This window comes from Nuphar pumila, chromosome 3 (genome assembly GCF_984573655.1).
Source record: "Nuphar pumila chromosome 3, dmNupPumi1.hap1.1, whole genome shotgun sequence".
Classification (NCBI taxonomy): domain Eukaryota; kingdom Viridiplantae; phylum Streptophyta; class Magnoliopsida; order Nymphaeales; family Nymphaeaceae; genus Nuphar; species Nuphar pumila.
In genome coordinates, this window is record NC_143251.1 from 25550621 (window position 1) to 25563435 (window position 12815).

Below are 12815 nucleotides of genomic sequence, written 5' to 3' on the forward strand. Positions count from 1 at the left end.
CGATTTTGTACCTCGCGAGTTGCTTACGTATTGGTATAGCTATGTGTTTTGAAGATCGAGGTATGTTTTCATACCTCGAGTGTGGCTCGAGTGTTTTACGCTCGAGGTGTAGCTTTGCACATCAAGTCTTGCTTCTCGATTTGCCACGACCCTATGAGGTGCATTGGTTTACCCCTTGTCTGCTTGCACTCTCTGAGTGCAGCTTTGAGCGTATAGTGTATATCGTTTTGCTTCTCTATTTTAAAAGTCATGATACTCACTTTGCACTTCGATTCTTCAAATGGTGGTTTAGGTGCAAACCTATCTTCAAAATGTATAGCTTATAAAACAAATTTCGAAAGCCTTTTTGCGAGGTAGCGGTTATATCTCCCAAATCGATATATTTGGGAGAAGTGTGTTATAATTTCAGTTCGCGTATTCAATACGATTCGGATAACCCTGTTTAGGGGCATGTGCACGAGTTAGACAAAGGTTCTACTAAGCAACCTGTTGGATAGTTGTCGCAGCACCACTGATGCGAGACCTAGTTACTAGGCCTTTTGGTCAACTAAGATAGTAGCACCTTCCCTTTCTTCACGAGAGTATTGTTGATGGATTTCTTCTAAGAAATTCATGCCCCTCTCATCGTGGTTGTACTTTTGAATATGTACTTGGCATACTACGATGAGTAGGATGAGATGTCTATGTCTACCTCGAACGTGCAATGGCATGTGTTTGAGATCACAAGAGTGATGTTTCTACCCTCACTATGGGTTGACCCCTCTCATCGTGGTTGTACTTTTGAATAGGTATGTTGCGTACTGCGGTGAGTAGGATGAGAGGTATGTGGTTGCCTCGAACGCATAATGGCGCGTGTAATTCACATAATGATAATTATGCGCCTTCACATGCAAGATGCTTGAATGGGTCGAAAGACTAGAGCATGTAGAATGGGACGGCGGTTAAGAAACCCCCCGTCGTGCCCGTTCGGGATGGTTCATCAAGAGAGAGGATGAATGGTACAAAACTCCGATGGACAGGCTATTAATGGCTATTACGGGCAAAGGTCCGGCTTCCACAATCATCGGAAGTTAGGGGAAATGTTTCAGGCCACTTCTGCAGAAGTTAGGATGCATCCATGGGCCTTTGTATGCCTTTGGGGATTTACTCTCTTGGTCATTAGCTGTCCCCTTAGGAGCGGACCCAGTCAGTCATTCGGGGTATAATAAAATACATAGTATAATGGACACCCAAATCGATCTCGGTTGTTTCTACGTTTTTGCCTTGTGCGTACCCACAACAGTCAGCTCATAATGAGACACGATATAACTTACACACATGACTATGAGATATGCATGATGTGACATGAATGAGTTGCTTGCCTGCTCGGTAGTTCGGTATGCTACTCGTTGAGCTATGCACGACTGTCGAGGCGTTACACTAGTTGGTTAAACCGCTTACGCAGTTCTTTGCTTAGTAATAACTAGCTTCTCATACTAGTTAAATGTTTATTCGTTGGCTTGCGCCTCTTATGATTGATGCGATTGCATACAGCTCGTAATCTACAAACTGGTGACAACTAGGACTGATGTAGTTGTTTGTCTTATAAGCTGTTCACATATTGTGATATAACTGTTACCGTATGATTGCTTATCATGTGTGACTCATGAATTGCTTGTGATGCAATAGTTTGTGCTTTACAATTAATGTAGCTACTTGCCGATGGACCGAGCCATTTAATGGTACTTGTATGTATTGCGAGCATTGTTATGAATGCTTGTCTTACTCAGTTGCTTTGTTTGACTGTTGGATATAGTAGTCACTCTTCACCTATAGTATCTGTTGGATTGCTATAGTTGTTTGTTTAGCACTATGGTCCTTACTACTCTCGTATTTAGTTGTTTGTTGTATTAGAGTTTTGCTTATTCCACAGTACGTTTGGTTAGTTCTGTTGATCTTGCTTTTTCGCTTGATCTAACGGATATCTTGCTTATTTCAACTTTTGTTCCTTCTTGTCTTTTGCACCCCTACTAGTTTGTTGTGAGACTGACCCATTTCATGGGCAGGTGGTGAACATGTTGAGACAGCTTGCGATGGCACGATGACGTGATGCGTTCAAGGCAAGACCCTTTCCCTGACGTTGCGCTCCTGAGGACAATTTTGGTAAATGGGGTATAAAGTTTCTTTGAAAACATCTCTTCTTATTAAAAATCTGGATTACAAAAACTGTGTTACCAAAACTTTGTTCTTCTTTTCATTTCAATAAAATATATACTTGAGTTGCAAATCATCTTTTAAAGGGGAGTTTGCGTTGTAATGCGCCCAAGGTCTAGGAACTTGTTATTTCAAACATGATTTTCCGCTGAACTTTTATTTCAAACTCTGATAAATGATCGATTTCAAAGCTTCCAACATTTTTCATAAAAGGTTTCAAGTCCACGATTTTGGGGTGTTACAGTTCCCATGTTATATATAAATAGGGGTGAACCCCCTCTTTCAATGTAATGCTTCTTGCATATTTGAAGATATTCTCTCAAGTGTTTTTGTGATCCTTTTGGTGCTTGCTTGGTGGTGTATATTCTCCAAATTTGAGGTGGAGTGCCCATGTTTCATTTTTTGTCTACTATTGACTTCTTATTCTTCTTCTTCTCTCTGTCACCTTTTTTTTTATCCTTCTTATCCCTTGTAAAAATGAATGACAAAAATAATGTAACAATAATGTCCATCAAACTTAATGATACTAACTATGTTATATGGGCTTTTATTATCAAGCATCACATATGAGAAAAAGGGTTGTGGGGATTAGTGAATGGATCCGATCTAAAGCCAAAACTAATCTTTACTAAAGTGGAGAATGAGAAAAAAGTATCTCTTTCCGATGGAGAGAAGACTAAAGTTATAGCTAGTTACAAGAAAAAGTGAAAAGAGTGAAGAATGGGAAATTCCAAGATTATGTTTTGTCTTATCAATAGTGTGAACATTAAAAAATATTCTAGCATTGCAAAATTCTAACACACTAATAAGACTTGAGCATACCTTAAAAATATGTATTCTCTTAAAGATATTGCACATGTGTATAATTTACAAGATAAAGTTCGTACCATGGCACAAAGGGACAAAAGCATTAGGAAGCATTACAATGACTTGTCCAAACTATAAGAACAATTGGCTCTTCTAAAGCCTATGTGGCATTGTCCCGAAGATATTGAGTTTCACCAAAAGCAAATAGATGCAGAGCATTTCTATCAATTTATTATGGCTTGAGACCCGAATTTGAATCAACCAAATCGGCTGTCCTTTGTAGGGACAAAGTTTTCTCTATTGTTGACACTTGAAGGTCCAATAATGGACAAAAAAATACAAACACATAAAGTGTAAATACATAAACCCACTAAAGGAAAAATCACAAGCACATAAAGTGCAATTACATAAACCCACAAAAGGGTAATGCCAAAAGGCTAAAAAGAAATAATTTTATTAAGAGAGTGTGAGAACTCTATACAAGAATGAGGGGTAACACCCCTTTATATACAATGTGAAAAGGCATGAGAGAAGGGGTCATTGGGGCTCCCACTAATAGACATTGGGGACCCCAATGTCTATCTAAGTGGGGCCCTCAATGGTCCTAAAAGGAAATAAATAAAAAAGAAAAAATAAGAAAATAGAAAAACATAAATAAGTTGCATGCAACTTATATTATACTGTGAAAAGACCAAAATACCCCTATTATATTGTGAAAAGACCAAAATACCCCTATCAAGTATTTTGGAGTAAATAAAGAAATATATATATATATATTAACACTCCCCCTCAAAATTTACATGGGGAGGACGAAAAGTTTGAAAATACAATAAGGATTACAAGTCTTCAAGAATCTTCAATGAAAATCGTCATCTTTAAAGCATATAAAAAAAAATTGCAAATGTTAGCCTTCAACTATCTTTAATGGTGATCATCCCCAAGCACCTTCATTAACTATCTCCATGATGTATCAACAGTACTTTTCCATCTCATCTTTAAAAAACTGTGAAAAAACCCAGAGAGCTCCAAGTATACAAGAAAAATATCTTTTTCGAATATAATTTAAAACAAGAATAGAAGTTTTCAAACAAGATATATTGAATCAACCTATTTTTCAAGAAACCATAACATTGATTATGAGAAAATTTAATTATTTAAAGAGCATATGATTCAGCAAAAAAAGGTAAAACACTGATGCATAAAAAATATTCTACGCATTTCAATCAAGCATCATGTGAAAATGTCATCAAGAGGATCAAGCTCAAAGACAACTTGATAAATGTACTATATTCTTTATATATATATAACAGACACTATTGAAAAATTAAGTATGAAAGAGAACATGCTTAAAAAACGTACTTCCAAAAGTGAAGAAGACTCGGTCCTAGCCGTTTCTAGACCAAAAAATTATATATGTACCTACAAGACACCCCACTATAGGAAACAAGGAAATGGCAATGATAAAATAAAGATTATTTGTCATTATTGTCATGAACCAGGACATGTCAAGCCTCAATACCTCAAACTAAGGACTTAGGAGAAGAAGGTTGTTTTGATTGGCTCTCCACAAGAGTCAAATGACATAAATACTACCTCTCAAGATTCAACCATCACAAAAATGTCTCTAGCTCAATTAGTGAAAGCATTGCAACCTCTCCTCAAAGGAGTGTCCCCATCAACTAGAGTCGTTTCATCTTTTTCTGATCTTGGTAAATTTTCTTGGCTTCTTGACTCGGGTGTCTCGCTTCATATGACTCCTAATTATAGTATTTTATCTTAATGTCATAATAACTCAAGTGGGTCAAATGTTTTTATTGTTGATGGTACAACTCTCGATATTAAAGAAATAGAAAATTTTGAAAGTTCTTTTCAAAACTCAAAAAGGTCTTGCATTTTTAAAGATTATATTCTTCGAAAAATAAGGAGATTATCATTTCAAGAAAGAACTTTTTTTGCTTCTAGACCTCTTGAGTTATTACATTCGGATGTATGGAACCTAATACCAGTTGTATCAAAGGGTGGATATGCTTACTATAGAATTTTTTTTATGATTTTTCTAACTATACTTGGGTTTATTTCCTTAAACATAAATATGAAGTTTTATTATATTTTCAAATATTTCAAAATTTAGTTAGAAATAAATTTGAAATGGATATTTTTACCTTTCAAACTGATTCAGGGGAGAAATTTTTATCAAAAGAATTCAAAATTTACAGGGCATCTCACACCAAAGATCTTGTCCTCACACACCCAACAAAATGGTTTGGCCGAAAGAAAGCATATACACATTATAGAAACTACTAGAACTTTTGCTTATAACAAACCAAGTACCAAAGGATTTTTAAGCTGAGGCAGATTTAATTGTTGTTTATCTCATCTACAGAATGCCATCTTCTTTGCAAAATGTGTCACCAGTTGAATTTTTTTTTAAAATAACTCCTGATTATGCTAGACTAAGAGTCTTTGGATACAAATATTTTGTTTTTATTAACAAATATGATAAATTGTCCCCTAGTGCTATACCTCGTATTGTTTTAGGTTATGTAGATAACCAAAAAGGCTATATGTGTTTTGATTTATAACTTTATTTCAAGAAATGTATCATTCTTAAAAAAGGAAAGTTTTTTTTTAATCTAAGAAAACAACTGAATATTCCTTTCTGTTGGATTTTATTCCAAAATTTTATGATGATTATGATTATGAATGTGTTCTTGATAAAGATCATGGAATTAGAGATGATTTGGTGAATGAGGAGCAATCCCATAATGATAATTAAGAGCAATCCCACAGGGACAAAAACTGTATTTGATATTCTAGGTGAAAGGATCCTAAACCCCCATGTGCCTTAGATAGATATTTTGGAACTAAAACCCAGTTTGAAGACCAATCCAGAAGGATATACAGAATTTCAAAACCACTTGAAAAAATTGTATCCTATGATTCTTTTTCACCCAAGTACAAAGCTTATATTGCTTTAATTCATTCATATATAGAACCCTCAACCTATACTCAAGCCAAAGAATATTTTGAGTTGGTAGAAACCATGACGTTATAATTAAAAATCTTAGAAAAGGCCAAAACATGGACTATTCAAGACATCTCACATGGAAAGAAACCCATAGGTTGTAAGTGGGTATATAAAGTAAAAACCAAAAGTGATGGAACTCTTAAAAAGTACAAAGTCATATTAGTTGCCAAGGGATATTCTCAGGAATATGGCATAGATTATGAAGAAACCTTTGCTTCAGTTGCTAGGATGACCATTGTTAGGACCTTAGTAGCCTTAGCCTCTATTAGAAAATGACTCATATACCAAATGGATGTCAAAAGTGCATTTTTTAATGAAAACTAAGTTGAAGAAGTTTTTAAAGAAGGTCTACCTGGTATAACCATTCCTAAGGAAAAGTTATTCATTTGAATAAGGTTCTTTATGATCTTAAACAAGCACCAAAAGTTTGGTATGAGAGGTTTAGTCATATTATGTTTGATATTGAATTTCAATTTTGTTGGACTGACACAACCTTGTTTGTTAAGATTTCTGATATAGGAATCATTATTCTTCTCCTCTACATGGACGATATGAATATCACCAGAGAGGACAAACAAGGAGTTGAAAACATTAAAAAATTTCTTAAAAAATATTTTAAAATGACTGATTTGGGTTTTTCAAAATACTTCTTAGGAATTAAAGTTGCTTACTCTCATAGGGGTTATTTACTGTCTCAGTCTAAATTTGTTCTTGATATTGTCTCTAGGTTTGGAATAACAGATGATAAGAAAGTTGATATTCCGGAAGTAGTCAATGCTAAAATGAGAATTGATGATGGAAAACCACTTAAAGATTCACCCCCTTATAGACAGCTTATCGGAGCACTTTCTTATCTTTCAATTATGAGACTTGATACAACACATACAATTCACACAACCAGTCAATTTTAGCATGCTCCCACTTCTATTCACACGGGAGTTGTCTGAAGTATTATTAGATATATTAAGTCTTCTATTTATCAAGGCACTTTCTTATCTGCTTCTTCCATATTAGATTTAATTGCTTATATTGATGCTAATTGAGAAGGTGACCCTAATAACAAACACACAACCATGGTTTTTGTGCTTTGTTAGGTGAATAGCTTATCGCATGGCAGTATAAGAAACAACAGGTCGCTCTCTTTTCGACTGAAGTTGAATACCAAGTCATATATATACCACTATAGAGGTAGCCTGGCCCAAAAGATTGATGGCCGATATGGGAGTTCAGATAAAAAGAGCCTCACAAATGTGTTGTGACAACAAAAGTTCAATATATATAGCATGAGTGTATTAAACATATTGAGATGGGTCGTCACTATATATGAGAGGAGTATCTACATGGCACTATCAATTTGCCCTATGTAACCTCAGAATACTAGTTGGCGAATTTCTTCACCAAACCTCTTACGACTCCTAGATTTCACTTTCTGTTAGGCAAACTTTCAGTTGTCCAGCCATAAGTTTGAGGAGGAGTGTTAAATTGTATATATCGATATATATATATATATATATATATATATATATATATATATTGTAAATGTATATAATATATATATGGGTGTATATTTATATGTATGTATATTAATCTATATATATAGTTATTATTATTGTAACTAGAGTTTATTTTCTTTTTCTTTTCTTAGTTCTCTTTGAACTAGTCAACTAAAAGTTGACTAGTCGTTGGAGCTGATCCAATGGGTCTATTTAGAGCCGTAGGACCAGTCCAAACGTCTTTATAGTGTTCCCATGTCGTATGGAAATAGGGGTGAACCCCGTCTCTCAATGTAATGATTTTCTTTGTTGGTTCATATCGCCGACCCCAATTGTTTTGGGATGAAGGTGTTGTTGTTGTTGTTGTTGTTGTTGTATTCTTTGTGTGCCCTTGGTGGCATTTGTGATTGTGCTCTTTGTAGCATTTGTGATTGTGCCCTTAGTGGCATTTGTGATTGTGCACTTTGGACTTGTTGATGGACACTTTGTTCGTGTTTGAAGGTGTCTTACGTCTCTTTACATACACAACATGACATCTCATAGGCACAGTCAAACTAGTTTCACTCAGTCAACATTGTGTCATTAACTTTATTTATTTTCTTTTATGATCTTATTTACTTGTTTCATATTCACTTGAATTCTTTTTCTTTTAAAATGTCATCAATTACATTACATTTCAATTTACTTTAATTATTTGATGTTCCTAATAACAGTGAAGTAGAATTGTTGTTTTATACATACACACACATATACATCTATGTGTGCATACAGCCGTGTCCCCATGTCCTAATTACTGAAGATTATTGAATTGGACCAAGCGAATCAACATCGTGTCCTGCTCCCACATCTGTATCCATGTGACACAGGTTTTGAAAGTATTGTGATATTTCCTTTTGAATGAAAATATCATGATATTTATGTTTTTTATAGAGAAGTCCCAAAGAAAAATGGTTTCATGCATTTTTTCACATATTTCTATTAGATACCAAACTCAGTTCATAAGAATTAAAAGTTTGCAACACCAAAATTATTTATGCTGTCTTAACGAATTAGTTACATCAGACTCTGCACAAAATAAATGCAAAATCAACCACAAAGAGGAGTATTACAGTAATTTGCAATTTTGGACAGCACGGAACCAGCATTGGATATTGTTGACTACAAGGGAATGACCATCTCTATGAAAAACATCTTCAATTTTTTTAGATGACGTGAAAATCACAGAATTTCCATGAGACAAATATCCCTGGTCCATTTAGTAAGGTAGGTTGGGTCCAATTTACTTATACAGTTATACTTTATTTTTATGTGATTTTCCTACAAGTACAAATGCAAGGAATGTAATTGAATTTATCAAAATAAGATTACAGCTGTTTATTGTCTTCTTAAACTTTCTTCTTGTTTTGCATATCATTTCCACACTATAGAGAATATCATAGCACTGTGGTGACATAAAGGGAGACGATTGAAAAGGAAAAATATCATGATATACTCAAAATATTCAAATTCTAAAATGTCACGTGTCATGATAATATTGAAAAATTATCCCTATATTTTTTAAAGAGCTTCTACTTTCTTATTGTTTCTCTATTTTAGATACTATTGTTATTTTTTGTCCTTATATTTTTACGTATTTTTTCACTTTCTGAGATCCCCCATGATTTACCAAAAGATCCATAATATTGTGAGATTTTCCTGACTGATAATGCACACACACACACACACACACACACACACACACACACACACACACACACACACACACACACACACACACAGAGAGATATAGATATAGATATAGATATAGATAGATAGGGGAGTAGCTGCCTGCACCCTTCTCGTGCCTACGCGGGCCAACGTGTGTGTGGCCCATTGCACGAGCGTTGTGCCCGCATAGGGGGTCTTTAGCAGCGGTCAGTGACTGCTGCTAAATCATTACTTTGCACATGCACGTGCAATAACCCAGGGCCGCCCATCACTGCATGATGAGCGGCCCTGGAGCATTGGCCACTGTATGCAGTTAAGGAGGTAGGCAGCTACCCCCTTCTCATCTCATCTCATATATATATATATATATATATATATATTATGTATATATATATATATATATTATGTATATATATATATATTATACACATCACAATAACACCAATAACCAAGCCACAGTAGATAGCAAGACAAACTTGTCCATGAACAATTTAATATGAATGTGAAACATAATAGGACAATTCAATGAATGAAATGAAAAAAAAAGTAAAGGACAAATAGTCAATGTGTTGTTTATGTTCACGTAGATAGCAAATCCAATCTTACCTTTACCTTCTTGCAATCCAAAAATAATTTATGACTACTGCATTATTTATTGAAAATAAATTTCAAATACAGTGGCTAACCTTATAATAATAGATTGATTAACTTCATCTGCAAAATGACAAGAACAAAATAAGCAGTCATAAATTTGAGCAGAGAAATCAAACGGAAGAATGCAAAATTGAAACTGAGCTTCACAGCGTATTGGCTGAATCAACTTCATGATCACCTCGTATCATTTCACGAATGGCTGTATCTGCTATTGCATATACATGAGGCCTGTTAACCTGTTTCTTCCTATAAGCCTCAATAGGGTCATTTCCATAAAAAGGTACGGCTTTAAATGGATTTATAGCAACCAGCACTGGACCTGCTTTAGTCTGAAGCAGTATGCATTAGTGAACTGTCTGAAACACACAAGTTCAAGCCTCAAGGATGAATGACAGATTGAGGAAAAAACAAACAAGCCCAACTTACATAAATCATATCCCGAGCATATCTACATTGAAGATTATAAAGTACTGATGGTTCATTTAAATAACTGAGCTGCATAAGGTCATCTACAGCATCAAGGATATCAGGATTTGCAGGCAACAGACTTTCAGATAGAACCTTCAAAACCTGATATAAAAATGAACGATAAAGCAAGTGTAAGAACAACTTAGTAATCAAATTCTAAAAAGTCTCAAAGTCAGAGATGACGAAGCTCACTTTCCCTTCAGGCAATATGAGATATGATTCTTCATCAGAACTCGACTGTATCCTTCCTAGTTCCCATTGGCCATTAGGAAGTCGGACCCAAAAGCGAAGCTTCTGAAACATTAAACTTCAACATGTAGGTATTGCAATCAATAGTTGTAGATTTCACTAAACATGCCAGTACACAAAAATTAAATATAAAATTTAGAAATAAAAAACTAAGTTCAAAAAAATTCTATGAAATTTTCACAAAAATGGTCACAAAGGAGAAATCAAAGGGGGAGAAAGTCCTTCTTCTAGCAAGTAAACTTAATTATGTGTGAACTGAAAATATTGAGTGATATGACCTATGTCACATAGGTGCGGGTGCAGGTGCGGGTACGGGTGCGGATGCGGCACTTTAAAAAAGCTTGGGTGTAGGAAGGATTTATATAATTTTTAACAGTTTTAAGTTAACACTACCTGTATTTGTGTGCATTTATGTATTTATATATATAATATAGATAAAAATAGACTTGATTAGTGTTAACTGAATCTACTTTTGGATAGAAATGGGCCTCAATGTTGTTGACTTCACCTAACATAAAGGAAGTTGTGTCCAAGTGTCGCACCCGCCTGGGTGTGGGTGCGACGCAGGTGCGGTGCCCTGTTAGAAGAGTCCGTGTGACATAGGATATGACACAATTAGCAAATCATACATGACAAAAACAATACGCAATGTTGTAGAAAGCATATTGCAACATGTATCAGAAGGGCCTACATTTGAACAATGAAGAAAAATACTAACAAATCACAAGCCACATCATTCACAAAAGCATCAACCTTTCACAATGTAAAAAGATCTCAATGCTTCTGATTAATCGCTTTAAATAATCACAATAAAGACAAATAAAATATTCGATTTTGGAAAAAAGATTATTTCCTTCTTTCCGGTCTTCTTTTCTATTCTTTGCTGTGTATTTTTTATAATAAGCTGGGACAAAAAAACTCTTATTGGCTCATGAATAGGTAAAAAAGACCAAAATGAAGTCTTATGTATTCAGAAAAGCTGGTCTCATTAAAGGTGAAAAAGGATTTTAAGAAAAAATAGCACTATCTAAAACTTTTAAACAAGACAGTGTAATACAAAAAGATAACATCTGGGGTTTGTTATATCACATGGACCTGTGAATCTGTTATGCACAACCTGATCGGTAGCAAACCTAGTGAATTGTGAGCACACTTCTTCAATATGCTCATAAAATACTAAGGATGAGGCCCAACCACTCCTAGCAATTAAGAAAACAAGAAAGATAATGAATACATTTCACAGCTGTATGTGAATATATTTCAGGAAGTGGAAGAATAAAGAAGCAAACATATTTAAAAATGGATCAGTGGTCACTGTCATTTCTTTTCTTTTCTGTAAGGGTAAGGTAGGCTGTTAACTGACTGGTCGTAGGTTCACATCCTACTTGGAGAGATTTGATTCAAGGGCTTGCTGCCTTTTTAATCAAGCAAAAAGACTATAATAGCTTCTGAAACCAAAAATCCAATTTTCTCAAAGTGAAATTCAATAAATTAGCTGAAATGCAATGACTCTAGCAGACCGAAGATTAAGAATTATTTTAAGTACTTTCAGAATACCTAGTAATATGTCTCAGTTTACACCTCCATGTGACTTAATAATGTTCTATACCCATGCTTTAAACCTCGCATGTGCACACAACAGTAATACAAACACTATCAATAGTTTTGCTTGTTTTCTGAAAAACACTATCAAGCATGCCTTCTTTCAAAATAGCAAGCACAAATATGTGCAGATACAAACAACTATATCAAAGTATAATATGCACTTACAGTTTATTATGTTCTTGTACATAATCTAAAACCATCAGCTTCCTTAAGTTCAAGAAAACATGTTTGCATTGCACCAAACTTCCTATAGATGTATTATCACATCCTTTATCAACCACATTAAATTTTTTCATATTACAAGCTCAGCAGTTTGGCAATTAGTCCAGCATCTTTTATTGTTAGATTTTAATAATAGTTTTTACTAATACAACTATTCTATCTCTTCATATGGTTGATAAAGGTGTTTTATAAATGTTATATCATGAATATGATGTTAATAAAATGAAGCAACCACATAACAAAACATAGACTACAATCAGGTAACAAGTTTTTCATCGTATTTTTATTAAAAAATTACTTACAAGCTAGAGAAATTCACTTCTTTTCTATGTCTCAATGCCAAATTTCGAATAAACGAGACAAGGAAAAGCAGAAATCAACAGCAGAGT

General features: G+C 34.5%; 1 protein-coding gene across 1 annotated transcript in view; it reads right to left on the reverse strand.

The window, feature by feature from the left end:
• LOC149842343 (myosin-1-like) overlaps positions 1 to 12815 on the reverse strand; it is a 107427-nt gene that overhangs the window by 93373 nt on the left and 1239 nt on the right. The window contains exons 2-5 of the mRNA XM_089999077.1: positions 10543 to 10644; positions 10309 to 10452; positions 10061 to 10211; positions 9915 to 9942 (exon numbers count right to left, since the gene is read on the reverse strand). Of these exons, the coding sequence (XP_089855203.1) occupies positions 9915 to 9942; positions 10061 to 10211; positions 10309 to 10452; positions 10543 to 10644 (425 nt within the window). The remainder of the gene's footprint in view (positions 1 to 9914; positions 9943 to 10060; positions 10212 to 10308; positions 10453 to 10542; positions 10645 to 12815) is intronic.